This window comes from Cydia splendana, chromosome 25, assembly GCF_910591565.1.
Source record: "Cydia splendana chromosome 25, ilCydSple1.2, whole genome shotgun sequence".
In the NCBI taxonomy this organism is placed as follows: domain Eukaryota; kingdom Metazoa; phylum Arthropoda; class Insecta; order Lepidoptera; family Tortricidae; genus Cydia; species Cydia splendana.
The window spans coordinates 9364217-9389061 of record NC_085984.1 but is presented as its reverse complement, the minus strand read 5'-3'; the positions used below and the strand labels follow the sequence as shown (position 1 = coordinate 9389061).

Below are 24845 nucleotides of genomic sequence, written 5' to 3'. Positions count from 1 at the left end.
TGGTACCAAAACTGATGTATGGAGTGAGCTCTCTTGTCTTACTATAATTCTTTATGGTAGAACATGCCATTCGTTCTCAGCAAGCTCGATAGATGGCGTTGCGATATAGAGCGCGTAGAAGGAATACCTTGTATCTCTTAGTCGCGCCTTCAAGAAATATAACATTTCTATAATACTTACTCTCATCATTAATGACTGGAGTGTTATTGTATTTGAATACAGATAAAAGCGTTACAACTGTACGAATATTATCATTGTGGTATTGATTTAAAACTTAGCACGCCTGCTAGATGGCGTTGAGCGTGCGGAGAAATCTCTAAGACGCGCCATCAGGAAATACAATAATTATTTCTTTATTATCTCAATCCCTTCACTAACTATTATCGTTATTAACTTGTGTATTGTATTTGCATACATATAATTTTACATAATTTTGTTTGTGTGAAGTCATCAATTTAAATCCTACATGCTAACCATTTTTGAGAAGCCCGAAGAATTTTTATCCGGAAAACTCCATATAAATTAATAAACGGTCATACACGTCGCGTTAGACGACTCATACAAATATGTACGACAAAATTGAGCCGATTGTAGCATGATGTGTCAGTTATTAAACAAAAAACAGCAGCTATTTCTGCATGTTACATATAATAAGCGTTGTATGTAAATATTCATTTTATCAAACATTGTACTAGCAATTCTAATGAGTTGTTTTTTTTGGGTTCCGTACCCAAAGGGTAAAAACGGGACCCTATTACTAAGACTCCACTGTCTGTCTGTCACCAGGCTGTAACTCATGAAACGTGATAGCTAGACAGTTGAAATTTTCACAGGTGATGTATTTCTGTTGCCGCTTTAACAACAAATACACAATAAAATGAATATTTACGTGGGTCTCCCATACAACAAACGCGATTTTTTGCCGTTTTCTGCGTAATGGTATGGAACCCTCGTGCGCGAGTCCGACTCACACTTAGCCGGTTTTTTAAATCATGAAATTGTTAATTAGATTCTTGCATGCTATTGATTGTTGCATGTAGTTTGATTGGCATAATTGATTCTTCAAATGCGGATTAAGTCTTCATTATGGATTTAAAAAATGGAGTTGTCAAATGTCATACATATGAAAATACTGCCGGATTTTATTCCAAGTGTATAAATAAATTATCACTATGATGAGTATAATAATGCAGAATATTCAAATCTAAATTTTAACAGCAGAATGTATCATAACATAAATGTCTGTGAAATGTAACATCTCTTTTGTTGCACTTACACAACACAAAAATGGTTAAGTAATTTAAGCATATGGGGCATTATCTATGAAAAGGGACCTTATTGTCGATGGCGCTTACGCCGCACAGCGTCGCGCGGCATTGAATTTATATCGGAGTATCGTTCATAATGGCGTAAGTGCCATCGACAATAAGGTCCCTTTTCATAGATAACGTCACATATATACCTACTTAAATTACTTAATCATTTTTCCCTATCTATCATTTTGCCATTTCTGTTTGTTAGAATGAGACAACATTTTTAAGATTTATAAGAGGCTGCTAGTTAAAATAAATAAAAACAAAAACAATAGAAAACCTACTCCTTGTTAAAAAAAAAACACAAATTTATTTTTGAAGATTTATTAATGGTGTTTAGGTGTTTTTCTATCACATCATGGTTTTATACGAATACTGAGCACCTATTTTAGTTTCAAATGCACCTAGATTACACGATTGACGCATTTGAGAGTGTAGATGCACCAATTTCGATATAAAAAGATCTACAGCACGGACGCCCTTAACAGGATGGTATACCACTCGTCTTCGTCAGTGTGAGCGTGCCTTAAGCACCTGTTTCGATATAAAAAGGTTTACATCACGGACGCTATCGACAGTGTAAACGCGCCTTAAACAGGAAGTTCTAGTCTATGCCATACGTCTTCGGCACTGTAAGCGCGCCTTAAGCACCTGATTCGATATTGCGTTCGATATAAAAAGGTTTACACCACGGACGCTATCGACAGTGTAAACGCGCCTTAAACAGGAAATTCTATAGTCTATACCATTCGTCTTCGGCAGTGTAAGCGCGTCTTAAGCACATGTTTCGATATGTGAGCGGCGTTCGATAGAAATGTCAATGCACCCAGATTGCGCAAACCTGTTCGGGAGGTGTTTTGGTACGCGTCCAACACTGGAAGGTCGGTGGGACTAGGAACACTATTGATCTTTAATAGACCTTATGATGTCGTAATAGAGGTTATTGTGTGTTTATGGCAACCCTTATACAAGGTAATAGCTGGGTAATAGCAAAAAGAATAGATAGTATAGAGGGGTCATTGTAAATTTTGTAGTCACTGTAAATTGACTGCCATCTATCGACACACGACTAAAACTCAAAATGAAAACGTATAGAGTTATCAAAAAAATTATATATATGGATAAATGATTTTATCATTTTTATATCATTTTGATCCATGTTCATTCACTGATATCTATGTGTTAAAATTGTTAAATATGAAACGGTGTCGTCACGCCATCTAGCCGAGGATAGGCTAAAGGTGTGTGCGCCATCTATTCGAGAATGACTTTTACTTGAATTCCGAGGCACGTTTTTTCCTTAGACTTTATTCGTCTTATACGAAGTTACATATGTCTTTGGTAATAGTGACTAACTATAGCCTGGATCTTTAGGTATTCAAATAAAAAAATTCGGGTAGTCATTTATTGGTTAACCAACCAAATACAAAACCGCATGGATCAGTCACTGAACGACCTGACTTTCCTACATTTTTGTATGCGGCATCGACATGTTCCATTTCAGAAATGACGTTTCCTTAATTTCCTATGAAATTTTCGCGAAGTTTTTGAAACTTTCCGCAACATGCAATTTTAAAATGCAAGTTATCACAAAAACGGCCTTCTAGTTCGGCTGTCAAATTCGGGAACACGGTTATTTTTTAGGATGTACGCTGTAATCAATAACTGCTTTGAACTAAATCTGCGTTAATAATAATTCTGAAGTAAGCTGAACACCTCGAATCCAATCCAAATAGCCTCCTAAGTCCAGGCCATACTCATACAAATTAAAAATCCAAAGTTTGCCATTGAAATTTGAATCTATAGCCTAGGAAATACAGTTGATTTTGCGTTGTTTGAAAATTGAACGAAACAATGCAAAAGCGACTCTGTTCCAATTGAATATGATTTAAATTTCATCGACTCTGAGGAAGTACTATAGGTAGGACCGTGGGCCTTACGAGGATAGAAAATAAATGTATATGAGTGTATATTTTGAATGTATATTTCAACTAATCGAAATATCTTCCATGTTTTACATTATTAACTAGAGTCGCACTTTTATACTATCAATATTATGTATTCTATAAAATGTATAAATGTTTGTATATTTTATAAATGTTTTAGCATTATCGGCACGCCATAACCTATGGTAGAGTTGGACGCTTCCAATGTTAACTAATGATATACCCCTTGTACGCAGCTGTCATACCTATCGCAGGTAAGCAACGGGAAATGGGGGACCAACTTATATTTAAATGGAGTTAATTGACACTTGACAGATGTTAATTTGAATATTTTACTAATAAGGATGCAAGGACTGCATAGGAGCCCCTGTATTAGTACGATGCTGTAAATTTCAAGCTTAGTTTGTACAGTCACCTGGAATAATATGTTACACAACGAAAGCTGCAAAAATATCTGACACAATCTTATTTGTAGAGCCACAAGAGCGTGACCCCTATTATTGCGGCCTTCGAAGAGTAACATATTATTGCAGGTGACTATACTGTTCGTCCTTTCCTTAGACTGTATCATGTGCCTAGCCTGTATACTGTGTGTTATTACCTCCTGACGACCGGGTTTCAAAATTTGCCAGCTTAAATTTAACTCTGTCAAGTTGACAAAGAGTTGAAAGTTAATTGGGGCCTATGTACTACGTATAGGACGCCGCTCATCAGGAGGTTAAATTCTACAGTAATAAACATACGTCGGACTCCAGCGGGCATTTTCGTGGCATGTCAGAATGATAGGTAAGGTTCGCAAATCAATCAATTCACTTTCGAGTTTTTGTACTTAGTATTTGGTACCTGCCTAGTATTTATAATGTGAAATTCCAAATATCATAGCAACTGACTGCGTTATTTATAAACGTACTTGGACTACACATAAGTCAAAATGGCGAAAAAGTTCGTTTGGCTTTATCCGTCACTCAGACAATTGCAGCTGTGAGAAAGGAACAATAGTACATTGTATTGTAGGAGAGGACGGAAAACCGCTAAAAGATGGACGAGTGAGTTTGAGGGCCGACACGTCAGTGGAGGCCCTCAAATAATATGAGTCCATCTTTAGCGTTTCCGGCCGAGGCATTACATAGTGCTTTTCACGACTACTGCGAGGAAATAAGAAAACATTTGCATAACTATAAGTACTAGCCCGCGATATCTCTGGTAGCAAATTACTAGCCACTGTCAGAGCTGTCTGTGAATGATGTGTGTGAATATAATTTTCTTCACTAGAAGAACTCATTTTTATAGTGAGCGAGTGAGAAACACGTATCTACTGTTTCTTGTATTTTTTAGTCAAACACAATTTACACTATCCAATTCAGTGAGTATTTTCCGATCCCGCCTTTTTTACTTTTTTTAACACTTTTAAGAGGCGTTTTTCTGTTGTTTGCTTCAAACCGACTCTAAACTTAAAAGCGTTTTTGCTAAAAAAAACACAAACAGCTACAAAAGTAAAAAACGCCTTATGCGTGAACCGAATGAACTGAATGAATGAATGGTTTTGACATTTCTTTTTTTTTAAACAAAAAATTGGTCCTGTAAATAACCTAATTTTATTTTTGAAGGAAAAAGTTGCGCCAAAAAGACCTTTTATAGATTTTTATGTTTTAAATGATACTCATTGCTGTAGCTATCCGTCACCAATGACAGATGATGATAACAATGAAACATTGTAGTAGTGGTGGTTCAGGTGCTACAGCTATTGCCTACTTTCCAGCTTGGTTTTAGACCATCTATTGCCACATTTCCGAACAGTGGCGTGAAAAACAAATGAGTTAACTGGGCATGTCAAGTTCTATGAACACGGCTCTAAGGCTGTACGTTAGTTAGGTGTTAATTTTTTTTATATCCTTTAAATTTTGAATACTAGGTACATTATAATACTCGTAAGTTAAGATTTTTTTGTAAACCTTACCTTGCCCTCAAACTGTCCCCTATAGTCCGACGTTTGGTAATAAATAAAAATACAATTGTTAAAGTTAACTTTTTATATAGGTAAATGTTGTTTTTAAACGTTATTTGTGAAATTAGGTACTTTTCCAACCATAGACTAGAACGCGCCATCTGCTTTTGACTGTTAGAACTAAATACATTCTAGCAGCTTTCTTACACTTAAGAAACCTTAACCCTTTAAACGTCACGTCATTATGAACCTTGTGGGAATGCACTAAGGTTGATATTGGACTGAAGCCGCGCGCGTCAGTTGACGTCAAAGCGGTCAAAGGGTTAATTCTAAAGTCCCATTTATAAAAAACTTGAACCAAAACAGGCGGATGTCACTTTTTGACAGCTTTCGTTAGAAATGGACTTCCACTTGTATTACAAGTTCAAGCTTTTGATAAACGGGTCCTAGATCTAGATGAAAAGCATACCTGGGCAGGTGACTGAGGCAGCGGGGCAGGCTCATCCGGGGCCAGCCGGGGGACGCCTGTTCGCTTCATCATGGTGGATCAGAGAGCCATCACACGATCACCTGGAACGTTACAGTATTGCGTTACAAACTATATACTTTTAGTTATGGAAACAAGGGGACATCTGACGTACCCAAATAAAGGCATTTACAAAGCCCAGAGGCCTATAAAAAGGTCTTCTGTTCCATTCTAATTTGAATCTTTATTTTGACAGATCAAAATTTAATATTTAATATGTACACACATACATACATACATCACTGGCTCAGTGACCCAAAGAGGATCTTGGCATTCGACACAAGAGAGCACCACTCTGCCCTATTCTGCGCCACTTCACGCCAGTTGGGTATTCCGAGGGCGGACAGGTTTTTTTGGGCTTCGTCACTCCAGAGGTACAGAGGTTCGTAGAGGTTTAATAATGGCTTTTAATTGGTTTAAGGTTGTTTTCACTTAACTGTGTATCACTAACGGTCGGTTAGCAATCGTCACAAAACTGACAAAATATCACACCCCATACATTTAGTCAAGAAAGTGACCAACATGACTTAAAAACAACTTAAGTAGCGCTTTAAACTATAACCTAAAACGAAAATGCTCTTAAATCTTGTTTCTTTATTTTATTTCACTAAAATAAATAACTAAAGTTTAAAATAAATAAATAAACAGATGTGTAAGTTCAATGAAGTAAGTATGACACACTGAACTGAAGGAAAAGAATTTGTGATATATAATATCTTTTTCTCAACCTATTTAATGTCATTGTTGATTTTACTATGAAATTTCCCTTCATAATATCAATATTATGTATTCAATATAATTTATAGATTTATTTTATATGTTTTAGCATTATCGGCACGCCATAACCTATGGTAGAGTTGGACGCTTCCAATGTTAACTATGATATACCCCTTGTACGCAGCTGTCATACCTATCGCAGGTAAGCAACGGGAAATTGGGGACTATGAGATAATTCTTGTTAGTCTGATGTAATTTTACAGGCCTGGAAAAGCTTACTAGCCTGGCCACGCGTTGGGCGGACTGAATAACGTCAGAGACAAACGCCACATTGCTGGCTAGCATGCACTGGGCACAAGACAGCGGCTTGGAGAGCACTGGTGAAAAGTGTCCACATTTGTCACGTCCCTCAGCCATGAGGTTACGACAAGAAAGAAGAATTTTACAGGATTTCACAAGAAATCATCAACCTGAAATTACATTTAATAATACTGATTTTTTTTTTTTGACTATAAGTTTTATTCAAGTGTGATATAAGTATTTGTATTGTATTAAATTTGCCCTTACATGACTTTACATAGTTTATATCAAGTTAGAAGTTATGCAACATAACTTTCAACTTGTTTCTGTTATGTAACTAGATGAGTGTGTAGATTTAGATAATAGAAATAAAGTTAAGGTTATAAATTGTATACCTCTGCAATGATTTCTTTATAAATGCACTAGTTAGATATATAGGTACTAGGTACTTTAATACTTTTCTTGAAATTTATTATACCTAAGTACCTATTGATTTGACAGGGTTATATGCAGTTGCATGTTCCAATGATTTTAACAGTCAAATCTAGTCAAATGAAGAAACTATAAAAAATACTAAGCTTTTAGACTTACAATACAAATGGCAAAAATAAGATCAAAGTCTGTACAAGTCTCATTTTGTCAATGGCGGTATAGTTAGATAAGATAATGATAAGTTGACATGTGATTAACATGTGGGCTGTCAAAAAGTGAAAACTATGGAATTATGGTAAAATACAACTAAATCGCTACCTATGAAACTTAAATGTGTCAGATTTAGACATCATGTTTTACTTTGTTTTAGGACTTCATGTCATTTTTAGTTGAAGATTGAAGCCTTATTGCGACATATGCTAATTCAAATGTCATAGGTTATGTCTTATGTTTGTCATATGGATTAAGTATCGTGGTCATTTCTGAAAATACAATATATTATTTGTTCTCTTACCGCGTGGTTTAGCACGTGGAGATATATACGGGAAAAAACATGTCAGTTATCCTCAAGGTGACTTATACAAGGCCATGACCCGTTTTTTACCAAATTACAATCAAAACGATTTCAAAACTTAGTTTTGTGAGTAAATCATTACGCAACTTTTCCCTATAAGGTTAGATTACTCCAATGTACCATGTTGGGACTATGAAGGACGAAGATCGCGTATTTTAATTAAAGACATGCCGTTTACTCACGTAATGACAAGATGCGTAGCGTACTCCAAATATAGACAAAGCTTTTCACATCACAGAACTAACGTTAATATAAAATAAACGTATTACACAACTATTGTGCTGAAATGGATTCCGACAAAGATGAACAACTTTTACCCAAGCAGTTTTGAATTTGGATTTGGAATTTCAATTCAAAGTACTTGCTCCGGTCGTGGCACCCACACAAGTTTCGTTCAGAAACCGGTCCGTAGGTACATCGATGAGCGTTACAAACTCGTACTTATTTATAGCGTAAAACGTACACAAATCGATAATCACGGAGTAAGTGCAGCAAAGCTAGCTATTTATTAGCTACGTGATAGATAACTTTCAATACGAATTGAATTATTGTTTTGCAAGAAAAGGGAAATTAAGTTGACCACTCCCGCCTTAATTCAAATTGTATTTTGGAATTCGGTTTAACCGGAAGTCTTGACTTATTCTTTAGGAACGTAACGAAAACATTATTATTATTCCACTGTGAATCATAGCGAGCGGATCTCATTTTAAAGAATAAGTTGATGTTGTATAAGGATAATCATCTTTCAGATTAAAGCAGTAAAGTCCGGTTTGCATTGGGCCGGTGAAAACGGGGACGGAGCGGCAGTATTCGTCACCGACGTAGAAAATGGCGACTAAATACCAACAATTACATAGCGCGACTGAACATCAATGCGAATTTTATTCAGAGGGCATTAAAGCCAACCTATGCCTATTTAAAGAGCACACTCAGTGAGGCAATAAGATGTAAGCGACTATTTATCTGGATATATGGAGATAAGGGAACGCGGCACTAAACGATGTCCTAAACCACTCAAAAATAATACATACCGATCAATCCCGAGCGAGATTACGTCAATTCTTCAATCTTCTGTCGAAATACCCTTTTGTAACTTAAAAAACTGTTGTAAGGCAAGTGGTGCCGATAATAACGCGTCACGATACGCTCGCGAGCATATTCGTGCGCCTCCAAATAGCGCAACGGCGCAACTTTTTCGAGCGCGGCGTCAACACGGTCAGGTGGGCGAGGTTGCGACACTGCCATAGCGCCGTCTCTGTCTCGCGTCTCTCGCTCTGTCAACAGTCTGCTGTCTCTCTCGCACTCGCGGCAACGCCGGCCCGGGACAGGAGGGACGCGAGCGGAGGGCTCCGCTGACGAACGTCGCGCACCAAGCTGCGCGGCCGACTGACTGCACGCAGCGCCTCCACCTCGGACCTGACCGAATAATCGAGCCCGGAGCTCCCAACGCGGAGCGGCAACGACGCCTCCGAATAATAGCGAGCGAAACGGACGTGCCGCGATATGAAATGCCACGACCGAAGAACCTCCACGAAGGTGTTGGACCAAAACAAATCTCCTTTCTCTAAAATTATACAACAGTTGCAATCGAGAGCACGGGCGGGCGCAGCGTCTTTTCCCGCCAAAATCTTTCCATTTTCATGCTCAGAGTGAATCACCCATTAAGACTTTTATGGAGATGGTCGGGGAATGTTGTTTATTTCAGAGGGTTGGGTTGCCTTGACAACAGATAGCTGGCGCAAGGGGAATAATAAGATAATAGAATCAGATAGCTGAAGAGCAAAATACTCTAGGAAAATCGAAAGGTTAATAACTGCAACATCGCAATTAACAGACACGCATCTGCGATGTTGGTTAATGATCAATATACAGGTTAATTTATGTTACTATTATATTCGAAACTGGATAATACTATCTGCCTCACTGCCAGTGCCAGGTGACGTGAGATACGGCGCATTCTATTCTATCGATAAAGGGCAAGGGTCGTCTAAATAAATGAACCAGGTTTACCTTCAATACTTTATTTAGTTGACTAGCTACTGTGCAAATGTTTGTTAATACAATACAAATACATTTAGTTCTAACACAGGTGCATGTAATAAGGATAGTAAATATAGCAGCTCATTTGATGGTGATTAGTAAATTATAGCTAAACAAAGCAAATGCTAAACTAACTAATTAGCAGATATAATAAATATAGGTGTGATTCTAGGTGAGATGTGGCTTATAAATAATTCAATATTGAGTATTTACTGTAAATTGTAAAACCTAGTAAATATGTATAAACATGGCAGGCAAAATTTTGTCCGGATTTATATGGTAAGAACAGACCAGACTTCAGTATTGCAATTAGCTAATCAAATAGTTTTTTTGTATGATCTCTTTTATTCCTTCTGTTCCCTTAGGACTCCGTCGTGTTTGAACCTACATATTTGATTTGGAAAATTATTTTATTTAATCCTATAATATTATAGACATTATCTTTTTTTTTAATAATGCCCCCTGGAGAAGTGGGGCTGTTAAGATCAAACGAACCGAATTCTTCGCCGACACGTATTTTACGTTTGACGATTTGTCTTCTTCGTTAAGTTTGTTAAGCAAGTACGGTTTTTAAACATCATTTTTGTCAAAATCCAGTTGTGATGATGGATGGATTCCTTGAGGAACTGAGGGAAATCCAATCTACTGATAGTTTTTGTTTTATATATACAAATCAAGCATTTTCATTTAAACGGAACTATTTGGTGAAATTAAGAAATTGAACTACTGATGAAGACCTAGACATAGAACTCTTCAATGACAAATCATTGGGTTAATTGTAATTGTCAGAGTAGGTATGCACTATTACAAATAGCAAGCAAATATGATTTATCTATCATCTAAGACATTTTAAACTGTTTTGTGAGGTCGGTTAATTCTGCTAAAGATTATTTAAATTGTTATAGCCAAAATCACCAGTTAATTTTAAGCTGCACTTATAGATCCCGAACATAAAGAACCTAATTAAAATTATTGAATGACCTGGCTTTTGTACCCTATTTGAGCATCCCACTGCTGGGCAAAGACATCTCCCCTTGATTTCCACGAGTCCCGATTTGGTGGAATGACCTGACTACTTGTTTTTAATTTGTTATTACTTGGATACAATCATCTATCAAACATTACATTGCAAAGTACTCTTTGTTACTCTTGGTTGGTTAAATCTACAAATAAAATGGTTATTTAGTTTTAGTTTTGGATTAGCTTGATTTAGTTTTGGAGTAGCTTGATTCTTGTACTATTACGCTAACTTTTATTGTATTTTTATCTAAATCAGGAGATTCAACCCAACATAGATTTAACGTATCAATCAATATTTATCAGCAGTGTTCTTGACATCGCTTGTCATCAATGCAGATTGCAGAATGAATAGATCTTTTTTTTAGCTTGGGTTAGAAAACTTGAATCAGTTTTCAATTTGTGTCAGATATAAAAAAGCGGCCAAGTGCGACTCGGACTCGCTCATGAAGGGTTCCGTAGCAGCAAGTAACATGATAAAATTGCGGTTTACGATTTATGACGTATTAAAAAAAATACTACTTACTAGATCTCGTTCAAACCAATTTTCGGTGGAAGTTTGCATGGTAATGTACATCATATATTTTTTTTAGTTTTATCATTCTCTTATTTTAGAAGATACAGGGGGGGGGGGGGGGGGGCACATTTTACCACTTTGGAAGTGTCTTAGAAAAAAATGATATTAGAAACCTCAATATCATTTTTGAAGACCTATCCATAGATACACCACACGTATGGGTTTGATGAAAAAAAAAATTTTGAGTTTCAGTTCTAAGTATGGGGAACCCCCAAAATTTATTGTTTTTTTTCTATTTTTGTGTGAAAATCTTAATGCGGTTCACAGAATACCAGTGTTGCCAGATGGTCACAAAAGTCACATTTTTCGTGACTTTTTGCCTTCTCGTGTGACATGTGCGTGACTTACGATCTTGAGGCAATTTTTGTGACTTTTGAAGCTAGTCGAATTTTGGACAAGTTTAGTTCTGCAATTATTTTATTAGTTATTATTTAGGAACGCGGTGAACGCACCCACGTTGACACTTGCACTGACACCTTGACTTTACATCCACCATCATGTTTATTATAATAGTCGTGGCAAAATGAGACTTGTTACCTTGACATGACGGTGTCATTTAGTTTGATAGTAGTAGTTATTTTTTTTAGTGTATTGATTCATTTCTTTTACTCTGTATCTATACGACTCATTGCACTGCATCAGTTATTTTGAGATTTTTGAGCGCTCAAAAAACATTACTGTGTTATTTTTACCCGGGGGTAAATTATTTACGCATATACTTTTTTATTTTCTTTTGATTAAGTTTAATGAATAACCGCAAGTTGAGTACAGACGCCATTAAATGAACCGTTGCTTGCACTTGCACGGTCTTGCAGTCGCGCGAGCGGTGAACAATGTAAACAGTGTAAACTTTTAAAACTTTTCTTTCGCACTGACTGACTGTGACTGGGTCCGGCGATTTCAGGCTTCGCGCTTTTATTTATTTACCTATGAAGTTAACAGAATTCGTTTACGATTCGATAGATAGGTAAGTAAACTTTGATTAATAATTGTTTTTTATTAAGATTTCCTAGCAACGTAAATATTTGGAATATATCGTTGACCGTAGGTTCAATTCAATTTTTCTTTGTCTGTTACTGCAAAAAAAATCTGCAATCGGCTGTATCATTTTCACCACACCAGCTGGTAAAGGCTCTCTTGATTCTTCAAAAACTGATAAGAAAGTTACATTTTATCCACATGTGTAATCAAATGCAAATTTTGAGTTGTTTTCTTATGTTTGCTGGTAGAATTGATTATTTTTGTGTTAAATTATATAAATGTGTTAAATGAGTGCTTTCAAAAAGAAAACCGGCCAAGTGCGAGTCGGGCTCACGTTCCAAGGGTTCCGTACATTAAGTCCGACTCGCGCTTGACTTCACATTTATAATAGGTTTTCCTGTCATCTATATGTAAAGAACTATTTTGTGTATTAGAGAAAATATTTTTTTATGGGGGCTGCCCTACATTAAGGTGGGGATGATTTTTTTTTCGCTGCCACCCTATAATGTGGGGTGTCGTTAGATAGGTCTTTTAAAACGAATACGAGTCTTCACAAACCATTTTTTGATCAACTTAATATTTTCGGAAATAATCGATCTGAAAGAAAAAAAAAAGTAGTTTTTCCCCTTTAGTTCCCCTAACTTTTGAACCACGGGTTCAAAAAATATGAAAAAAATCATAAAAATAGCTTAGTAAAGACTTTCAAGGAAAAATATTATCTTCGTCTTCTTCTTTCCCTGTTCCCTTTATTTGGGGTCGGGCCTCCTCACTCTTCTGCGCCAAGCTACTCTGTTTTGGGTTGTCTCTTTTGACATCTGGGATCGTTTGAGGTCTTTTTCTACGTTTGACCACCAGGTCACCGGGCGGCGGCCTGGGCCCCTCTTAAGTTCAGATGTTGTTTGCCCGCGAAATGGGCACTTTAAATACTCGGTTTTACTTCGGCTAACTCTAAGACCGTATGTTTCCAATGAATGCGTCCACGTTCAAGGAAAAATATAGCGAACCTAATCGGTATAGCTGTTTTTGAGTTTTTGCAAATAGTCTATTTTGACAGACGGGTAACTACGGAACCCTACACTGAGCATGGCCCGACATGCTCGTGCCCGTTTTTTTTTATATTTTATCAGCACGTCGCTTAGCTTGCTTACTCATAACTATTTTTTTTTATTTATGATGAACAATTACGAAAAAACGACGTTTTCTTAAATCGTCTATTTTTTATCTCTTATTTAACTTTAACAGCCTGTAGGCTCCTAAAGTATTGATCGTAGAGTAAAAATAAACATAACCAAATTTGTAGGAAATTTTATGATAAAACTTTTGTCCGAAGTAATTATAATGCTGTTTGTACAGATATTCGAGATATGAGCAAAAATATGAAAAAAGTTATCTTCAACCCCCCTGCACCCTCAGCACACCCCCTACCCTCGAGGGCTTTTAGTATGTTTATCTGGACACCACAAGGTATACCTGTACCAATTTGCAAAACTACACGAATTTTCTAATTTGCTTGGGTTATTGAAAAACTTTATTTTTTATCTTTGGGGCTATTCATAAATTACGTCATTTCAAATTAGGGGGGGGGGGGGTCTGGACATCGGATGACGGTAGCATGAAGTAGGAGGAAAAGGGGTCATTTGAACATGATTTTTGGATGATTATAGGGGGGGGGGGGGTCAAAAATCGTCAAAAATCGATGACGTAATTTATGGACAGCCCCTTTCTCATTGACCCCCAAAAGTAGCCCCCATGCTTAAAATTCATTTGTTTACGTTACATGTGTGTACCAAATTTCAGCTTAATTGGTCCAAAAGTTTCCGTCAAAATAGGCTGTGACAGACGGACAGACAGACAGACAGACGCACGAGTGATCCTATAAGGGTTCCGTTTTTTCCTTTTGAGGAACGGAACCCTGAAAATCATATATAAGGTTAGTAGATTTTTTGTGAAATGTGTTATTTTCTGAATTTCTTCTAATTAAATCGATTTACCTACAATAATATAAAAATGTGACTTGAGCAGCAAAAACGTGACTTTTAGGGAAACGAAACGTAACTTATGACTCCAGAGGCCTGGCAACACTGCAGAATACATCTACTTACTAAGTTTCAACAGTATAGTTCTTATAGTTTCGGAAAAAAGTGGCTGTGACATACGGACGGACAGACAGAGAAACAGACATGACGAATCCATAAGGGTTCCGTTTTTTGCCTTTGGCTACAGAACCCTAAAAAGTGTCTTGCAGCAAGGAACATAAGTCATAACCTGATTAAATTGAATTTTGCGTGACATGGAAAATATTGCAAAGTTTAATTACAAAAATTACAGTGAAAGGAAACGACCTTATGCGAAACATTTTTTATACCAACCAAATTCGCGCTCAGAAAAGCACATCGCAACCAAACACCCGATGTCTTTAGAGAAAGTCGGTTAACCTCTAATAATAGACGAGGTTCTTAAAACCATAAACGTATTAGAAGTCCGAGGCGAGAGGTAAAAAAAGACAACCAAAAAAGGCAGTCCTTGAACAAAGTAAGACACAAACAAAAAAGCTTTGAAACAACACGATCGACTACTTTTTACAAATATCGGACCTATAGATTAGCTGACCATAAGTATCATAACAAACGATGTTCTGAACTCAACACTAAACGCCATGAATATTTAATATACAAACTAGAAGCCAAGCACGTACAGAAGTGACGTAAACCCTGTTATTGTACAGCTTGAGTATATACAAGTATCTACATATATGTTACAACGGACTAGGACAATATTGTTATGTCTGTGTAGCCGTGATAATCGAACGCACACAAACACAGAATACCTACTTATCTCGGGACGCAGAGGCATTAGCCTCAATCAAGACTCGTTCATCCGATATTGGAATCTCATTATGAATACGATTACAATCGCAATTCGCAATACAACATAATTTATCGGCCATGTTAAATTTATCCATTGTTACAAGCGGATGATACTGAACTTATATATAGCCTTGAAATTTCTTATCGAACAAGTGACTGCTCACAATTACCAAGAGGGCGCGACGTTGCCAACATTCTGTGCGCAACTGCGTCTTAATTTTACATTTACTAGAGCCGCCATTTTGTTTTAATTTATCAGATGCAACTCGCGAATGATACGGTTCGATGTTTTAACAGATAGATTGTCAGTCCCGGAGATAAACTATAGCTAACATTTAACAAAAACTGCGTATGCCAGGAAAACTATGCCTATTTTCGATTACGTAATCGTAGCTCTGAAAAAAAAGTACCTACGTGGTCAATGCATTCCAGATTTCATATCCATATGACATTTACAGGCGTTTCAGGATATCGAATAGAGGCAGATATGGATATGTGTTGATAGGTGTATACCGATCGTTATTGCAGCCCCCGGACTATGCAAGGCATATCCATAGCTACCTATGTAGCACAAAGTGTCGGCGCAATATGGTTGAGGATACGTACTTTGTGCGAGTCGGGAGTCGAGGCCAGGTTTGGAGCGCTCGCCCCGTCATCCCAGGGCAACGCTCGAGCCGACCCACAACCAGATAAATCACAGATTCGTACATTTTAACGCAAATTCCACGGTATCGATCACGCACAGCCGCCATTTTGAACCGACACTGAGCGAGAATGGGCGCGCGACGTTGCCACGTCGCCCGTTTCCAATCCACACATCTATTTCTGGCTCCCTCCCCCCGCCTTGCCGCGGAGATCGGCAAACAGGCAGCGCTCGGAAAAACATTCATGACTAGAGCTGTATTATAAAATTGCGGCTTTAAAAATAAAATGTATAACTACTTTGCGTCTTATTGGAACGCCTTATTGGAAATAGAATTAAAATCTAGTCGGCTGCGGGCGAACAAAGGGGTGAAGAGGGGAGGGGAAGCGACGCAACTGATTATGATAAGATAGTGTGTATGAAGATGTAAGTAACTAAGTACGCAAGTGTGTGTATCGGGCGCTCGCCCGGCTTTCACCGGAGCGCTTGCGGGGCGAGGCACGGCCGCGCAGGACCGCGCCAACATGTGCCATTGGCCACCGCAGAGATCGATAGACAAACAACGACGAGGACGCCGACCCACATTCGATTGTAGACCTTGCGCCGATAGTAACACGGGCTAGTATGCATCGGCGAAGACTATAAACAAACTACCGCACGACCACACTGACGTCCTCCACGTAGATATGCACGAACACAGAGACGCAGGCAAACGACGCGAGCGGACGGCGAAGCGCGGCCGACCGATGAATGTATATCATCAATGTATTATGGCACTTTTCTAGAGTCGAAAATCCTCTACCGTAGCGCGCCAGCGCTCCCTATTGAGGGACAAAGGGCCGTTTTCACACGGAAAACAAAGGGAAATGCCGGTCTGACGATAATAACATTTTTTTGTTTATAAAATTAAGTTTTGAACAACTGATTTTAACTGGACCGCGCGTTGCCAAGTCGTCTAGTAGAGAGCGCGCGGGCTATCATTATGAAATTTAGATTATGAACACACTCTCAACAGTTTTGAACCTAATTAAGATATTTATGCTGATTTGATCTTTTACACGATTTATATACGCACAGTTAGGTGTAACGTATGGTATGTAGATGATAAATGCTTGGTCAATATGGTATTTAAAATTGGTTCTTAAGTGAAATATAATCATTTGTATTGAAATAAAGCAATTATGTACACTACTAGAGAGCATAATAAGCTGAAAATAGTAAAAGACGCAATCTGACAACCAGTCACTTACCTGTATTTTTACACGAAACAATCTTCTTTCTTCACAATTCTCACGGCAAAGTCACTTCTCGTCAATATAATCAAGAAACTTAAGGTATTTTAAGGATTTTAAACAATTTGATATGCACAAAAAAATTATACATTCCATATAGCATACGTCCTTCCCGCATTAAGACAGAACGCGAACTGTGGGTTTAGTTTGGGTCGGTTGGCAGGAGGGGAGCGGCGGGCGGAAAACGGAGAACGGGCAACCGGGGAGGCAGAGAGCGGGCTAAATCTTATTAATTTAACAATATTATTTTAACTATTTTGAACAAGTAGCATATTTTTATAATTCTGCTATTATTTTTATCACGCTATACTTTAAGTGCAGGCTGAGTTGGTATAGATTAACGTTAAATAGAATGGCATTTGGATTACACTTCCTAATCATGGCTGTAAAATATGACAAACTGTATTGACATTTTTTTTATGTTGGTGAAAGGTGTGTTCGTGTATACTTATTAAGTGTCATTGTTTATTTATTAGTCATCGAAGGGGTTTCCTATTATTATAATCGTATTTGTTTTAAATACGTATGCCATATAATTTTATTCGCATTTTTAAAGAATTGATACTTATTTTTTTATATCATTACAAATTTAAAGATGCGTGGTATTTAACATGAACGCATGATAACATTTGAACCAAACTAAATAAAAAAGTAGATTAAATTGACTCATTTTATAGTTACCAAGTGGTCCGTGTAATTTATTAGGGTTATGATCTAAATTTGACATCCAATCATGAGTCTCACTTTATGAAAAAAATATTTACCGTCGTTAGCCACCAATAGGAGAAAGGTTCGTGTATTTGACTTGAGAAGATAAACTTCCTTACCACGTCTGAACGATTTTAGTGCATTTATATCGGTTTTTCACTGAAATTAAACGTTTTACCTAACACTTACCTGCTCATTAATTACTAAAATGAAATTAAGTTGCCAATTAATAGTTTTAGCAGTGTTCATTGCTGTAGTATCAGCAAGAATAGACCCAAAAAACTTGAAGTGTTTGGGTGCGTATTTCATTTATGATTTTTATGTAATTTTAATTATTTCTAATCTTAATCTCATGTAAAACCCATTCCAGTATGCCGGACGACCTTCGAGGAACTGGATAAGGCGATTAAAAATGTTGATAAGTGGAAAAAAGTTGATGTAAGTAAATAGTTTTGATTAATACTTTCAAAATTTTCAAATTAAACATCTTAGTGTGCATAGTAACTTGATCATGATGAAGTTTGTTTTTATAACTTGGTTAGATAGATATTTAAAAGTCTGAGCTTTTACTGATCTCGGTTTTATCCATTACATGTTGGAAATTTCTTATCAGTCTATTATAAACGTTTGTGGATTTTTAATGTACAGTTCCGTACCATAACTTCACTAGTCGAACAACTATAAAATTCTCTTTTGTTTATAGACTAACATAGAATCAAATTCTATAATATTTTCTCACAGAATAAATGGACAAAATAATCATATTATATAAATTAATTATTATAATTTGTGAACTTCAGTTACAAAGGTAATTTTTATTAATTTCTTTTAAATAACAACAATTAACAAATTTAACTTTGCAACTTACAGCAACCATGAGTACAATCCAGAAAAAATAGTAAATATATGTCTCCACATTCTCTCTGCTTTGCGTTAAGGTTGACTGGTAGTTAATGACTTAAGTCCGTCTTTTGTACGACGTTTTCTTTTGTGTAATAAAGATTACATAAATAGAAACGAGTTAAGACGAAACAGGAGCTGAGTTAAAATATTTTAGGTAAGTAGTGCGATAAGGACAAGGCGAAAAATCCTGCGTAAAAATCTCAAAAATCGAGGTTTCGTACTCCTCTGTTTCCTCCTCCAAAACTTAACCAATCGTAACCAAATTTGGAAATCTAAATGATTATGAAATTATCTGTGTCGGACCGTTTTGCTTTTTTGGCTAATTGATATCAGTTTTGAATGCCACGCCTCTCATTGCGGCATAGTCAATTAGGCCATTTTGGCCATTTTTGAAGGGCTCTAGCGCCTTAAAAAACAAAAATATCAAAAAAAGCAAAACGGTCCAACACAGATATTGACAATATTAATCTGTGTTGAAAAAATCATTGCTCTAGCTTCAAAAACCACGGAGGAAAACGAGGAGTACGTTTGTATGGAAAAATGACCACTCCCGTTGGCTCTTAAGTATATTCCTCCCATGGTTTCCAGGTGGGTAACTTCAGGATGGATGCCAGCGGAGACACAATGCAGGATAAAGTGCCAGCCCACAGATCCACCGTCTACATCTCCGAGATGATTGATGACATCTGTGAGTACTCCTAGTTTATTGAAATTTGCACTCAAGGAGCCCTGGCTTCGTTTGTTGGCACCTTATCTCTAGAATAGGTTTGTTTCACAAAAAAAAAACAAATTAACGGAACTGTGCAGAAATTACATTAAAATCAGCGTTGTCATTTAAAATGTTAAAGAATTTGATTTTAAAGGCATATTAGGCCTTAATTCACAGGTTTTCTCCCGATTGCTTAGATATAATACTCTTTATTCACATACACCTCAATAACTTAAAACTTATCCCTAGAGTGGCAATCTATGCAATGTATAGACCCTATACACCTATACTATATTTTAATAAAATCCATTCAGCGAGGGAATTAGTTTGTATGAGTTGAGTTATCGCCTCCAGTTTCAAAGTGGTATGAAAAAAGTAATAATTTGTTTACATAATTGAAAAGTCTTGTGTTTTAAGGCAAGAAGATGGACGACTACGTCCGCGTGTACTACAAGGCGACCGGCAAGCTCGAGATTATGCTTCTGATAACTGAAGCCGGCGGGATGAACCCGGAGTTCAGCAAGACCAAGTTTGTCACCGACGATGACTTGAACAAGAGTTTGGAGTACTATGTGAGTGGATTTGTACCATATTTACTTGACAATAAAGTCGCTATTGGCGTAGCGAAAACGGTACTATGCCTGGCTGGGTCGCCATGTGACGGTAAGAGCAATAATACTACATGGGGATAATATATAACTAATATAACATTAAAGCCTTGCATACACTATAGTAAGTCCTGCAAAATGCTGTAAAAGTGTGCTTCAAATTCCTAGATATTAAATTGATAGTTAAATTGCCCAATCTGTCAGTTTTTGTGCTATAATGGCATGTTTATTACACTGATTAGGTAACAGACTCAGCAATCTGACTGTAATTTTAATATCTAAAGAGCTAAATTTAACCCGCTTCCCGATTGAACTGCAATTTTACATACACGTGTAAATCGGATGACAATGCAATATTATGATGACATCGAGCTGATCTGATCATGGAGACAGGAGGTGGCCATGGGAACTCTGTGATAAAACAACCCAAACTAATTGTGTTTGCATGTAAAAGTACAGTCAGCGACAAAAGCTGTGCCAAAAACGTTATTTTTTGTACTTATAAATGATTTGTTTGTATTTCAGTGCGAGCGTATGTTCGAAGAGAATGAGGACGAGATCACGTCGCTGTACAAGCATCGGCCCCATGATGACGTCATGCCAGACGCGCTTAACGAGGTATCTATTAACACAGAATAAATAATAGTACTGCCATACAGAGAGGCAACTTCCTACAAAACCGAAGTTTGACAGCGGTTCAGGGTCGAATCATGCTGTCCCTTTCTAATATATGGCACTGTACAAGCATCGGCCCCATGATGACGTCATGCCAGACGCGCTCAACGAGGTATCTATTACACCGGCTTTACATTACGACATTGGTGGCGTGAAATAGGGAATATTAAGCGAAACTGTTTCATTCGGTGGCCAATTTTGTTTAACCCTCGCAACGCTCAAGATTCCATTTTGAGAGTTGCACTTTGCTATCGGTAATTTCACATGTGAGGCAAAGTAATCAAATGTAAATTTTGAGTTGTTTTCTTATGTTTGCTGGTAGAATTGACTTTTAAATTATGATTTTGGATGATAAATGTTTAATAACATTCATTTGAATTTGATTTGGTTTAATTTTGTTTGATATTTTACATTTAATATTTGCTGCGGGTTGGTGTGGTGCAAAATTTTGTGTTTCATCCGGGTGCAAATTTTGTTTAACCCTCGTGCTTTGAAACCCTCGCAACGCTCAAGATTCCATTTTTCGTTCCAAGTTTGGAATCTTTCGCTTGTATCAATATTAGCACGAGCGGTTAAACAACAACTTTGCCCACTTGTAAAACAAATTAAATATTGTTATTAAATATTATAGGACATTAAGTACTACACAAATTGACTAAGTCCCACACTAAGCTCAATAAGGCTTGTGTTGTGGGTACTTAGACAACAATATATATAATACTATATATATATATATATATATTTTTTTTTTTTATATATTTATAAATACTTAAATACATAGAAAACACCCATGACTCCGGAACAAATATCTGTGTTCATCACACAAATATATGCCCTTACCGGGATTCGAACCCAGGACCATCGGCTTCACAGGCAGGGCAGGGTCACTACCCACTATAGTCTGTATCTTTAGGTATTTAAATAAAGGTAAATAATTTGTACATTTTCGGGTAGTTATAACATTTATTGGTTAACCAACCAAATACAAAACCACCTGGATCTGTCACTGAACGACCTGACTTTATTAACCTACATTATTTGATCGTGTAATGTTTTCATCTACCCTCAACTGGCTTAAGGAGCCATTTGAGAGTAGATTTTGTTTACTTTTATTTAAATATCTAAAGATATAAATACTATTGTTTGTATTATAATTTCCAGATCTGCTTCAAGCACACAAAATACTGCGAAGACTGGATGCTGCCGACTGAGGAAGATACCACCTGGACCGAGGAGATGGAGAGGGAATACATCAAGGTGGGACCATTGGCGTAAATGTGTCTTTCCAGCACATAAGGGTCCTTATGGTTCAAGTGCAATAAGACTGATTTAAACTTTCACATTTTTACACATTATTAAATTGTACAACGGGATTATTGAAATTAAACTAAGATTTCCCTTTTGTCCTTGCTCGCTCACTACCATGCAATTTTTTATATACAGGGTGGCTTAAAAATAACTGCATTCCCTTTGCCAGGGAGGCTTTGGAATTATACTGAGCAACTTTTATTGGGACCAACCCCGAAATCCCGAAAGCCTTTAGCCCGGCTTTTTTGTGTTGTCTATCATTTTTTAGTAATAATGCTTAATGTATAAATAAATACAGAGAAACACATATTTCTTACATTTTACTTCCTTCCGACATCCGATATCGGATCGGATAGTGTGAAAACGCTCTTATGGTCAATAATATTTTAATTCAAATTATAATACCTATTGTAAACCAGACTATGATATGGAATGATGCATGCGTGTAAAATTATGGAAATAAAGAGGCTTTTTTTAAATTATTTATTTATTTTGCTAAAAAAAAAGCGTCACGATTTTTTTAAAAACTGGTGGGCAAAAACTTAAAAAAAAGGCTTAGAATTTAAAAATATATTTAATGTTTAAATGTAATTACAGATCCACGGCCCGGACCCGTACGGCTTCAACATGGGCGGCATGGGGGGCATGGGCGGCATGGGCATGGGCGGAGCGCCCGAGATGCCCGACGGGCTCGGCGACGAGCTGCCGGAGGACCTCGAGGACTTACCGGAGGAGGAGGTTAAAGATGAGCTGTAAACTGTCACCAACAGGAATACCATGGTTAAGAGAGACGAGTGACAATGACAATTGATAATTATGTGGAGGAACAGACAAGACATCATCCAGCGGGCGCAGCATGGTTCCATTTTTATCGCCTGTCACTATGTCCGTCACTTTCGCACTTACATACTTGTTAGAACGTGATAGGCATGGTGACAAGCGATAAAAATGCGACCGTGCTACCGCCGCAGATTGAGCATAGTAGCGCTACCCCCTCTGCCACAAGTAGTTTTACTCCATTTTCGAGTCAAAGTGTCTTTGTGTGACGCCCGTGTCTTTAAACGGACCAATCACGGCACGGGACTCGCTCACCTCGTCCCCCGCACCCCAGTATTTTTGACAGCATCGGTTTCATGAAAAAATTGCTCTAAACTCTGTCTAGAGGATTCCTAGTCTATGTGTGTAGGCTTTCAGAAAAAATGGTACCAGTTACTTTTTTTCGAAAAACCATCATGTTTTGGGTTATTTAGACTCAGAATCAGGAGTACTATTGAATGCGACAAAGAAAAAAAAGTGTCCCCAATTTTTCATACAAATTTAGGGTGTCAAGTTTTGTAACGGTCCATACAAAATGTATGTGAAAATGCGTTACAAAACTGATATTATTTTTGGGAGACTTTTTTTTTAAATCGATATTCCTCGTGATTCTGAGTCTAAATAACCCAAAAGTAGATGGATTTTCGAAAAAAAGTAAATGGTACTTTTAAATGAAGATACTCAGGTATTTTAAATAAAAGTAAACAAATAATTTGTACATTTTCGGGTAGTTATGACATTTATTAGTTAACCAACCAAATACAAAACCGCCTGGATCAGTCACTGAACGACCTGACTTTACCTACATAATTTGATCATGTACCTAATGTTTTCATCTACCCTCAACTGGCTAAAGGAGCCATTTGAGGGTAGATTTTGTTTACTTTCGTTTAAATAAAGATACAGAGTATACTTACCGCTTATTACCAGGGGTGCGAAACTCTTTCTTTCGGGCATTCTCGGCTCCGTTCGGCTCAGCATTGATCCGAGCAATTATTTGGGTTGGCACAACTTGACGTCCCTTTGCGTGCACGACCACAGATAAGATAATGACTTGAATTTTGACAACTCTAAATAGCCGAAAGAGATAGTGCCATACATTAGAAAGAGACAGCATGATTCGACCCTGAACCACTGTCAAACTTCGGTTTTGTAGGAAGTTTCTTTTCTGTACGTAGTACTGTTATTTATTTAATAAACGGCCAGTCAGTTGTCACAAAAACAATTGAAATATTATGCACTTTAAAACTAGTGTCCGACCGAAGGTTCGGTTTCGGTTTCGGTTTCGGCCAGTTTCGGCCAAAAAATCATGTTTCGGCTGGAGTTTCGGTTTCGGCCAAAAACCGGCCGAACCTTTCGGCCGGGCCGAAACTTACGAAATGGTACTTCGGACAAAGACCATGTTGGGGAATAAGTAGGACAACAATATGAATACCTACATATGCTGATTCATGTATAGGTACAGAAATTAAATGGTTTATTATAAAATACAATTCCGGTCGACGTTGCACTGGACGGTCGACGCAGTCTTAAGAGGCTGTCAATACCTATAACGCGCACACTGTCTAATTGTATCGGAGTGAATGAGATAGCACTGTCGCATGTTACTGGGCCCTGGGCAAGAGAATAATAAGAAAACTCATCATCTTCCTCGCGTGATACCAGAATTTTTGCCGAGTCGTGGCAATGGGAATGGGAGCCTGGGGTCCAATTGACAACTAATCCCAAGAATTGGCGTAGGCACTAGTTTTTACGAAAGCGACTGCCATCAGACTGATATTCTAACCCAGAGAGTAAACTAGGCCTTATCGGGACTAGTCCGGCTTCCTCACGAGTACTCACGACATTAGAACCGTTAAATGGTGATTTTAAGCAGGGCCGGATTAAGCATGTCGGGGCCCCCAGTATCAGGTCGGTCCGAGTCGAACGATGTCTTTTTGCTCTTATT

At 37.5% G+C, this 24845-nt stretch overlaps 2 protein-coding genes across 2 annotated transcripts in view; one reads left to right on the top strand and one right to left on the bottom strand.

Moving 5' to 3' along the window:
• The window catches only part of LOC134802855 (paired amphipathic helix protein Sin3b), a 76200-nt gene extending 58879 nt beyond the window's left edge, over positions 1-17321 (bottom strand). Inside the window, exons 1-2 of the mRNA XM_063775591.1 lie at positions 17129-17321; positions 5674-5774 (exon numbers count right to left, since the gene is read on the bottom strand). Coding sequence (XP_063631661.1) covers positions 5674-5745 — 72 coding nt within the window. The 5' untranslated portion in view covers positions 5746-5774; positions 17129-17321. The remainder of the gene's footprint in view (positions 1-5673; positions 5775-17128) is intronic.
• Positions 17322-17872: 551 nt separating this feature from the next.
• Positions 17873-24140, top strand: LOC134802798 (protein seele). Its single transcript, XM_063775511.1, has 7 exons — positions 17873-18174; positions 18249-18316; positions 19370-19469; positions 19908-20062; positions 20624-20716; positions 21935-22030; positions 22679-24140. The coding sequence occupies exons 1-7, from the start codon at positions 18087-18089 to the stop codon at positions 22835-22837; spliced, it is 759 nt and encodes a 252-aa protein (XP_063631581.1). The 5' UTR covers positions 17873-18086; the 3' UTR covers positions 22838-24140.
• The last annotated feature ends 705 nt before the right edge of the window (positions 24141-24845 follow it).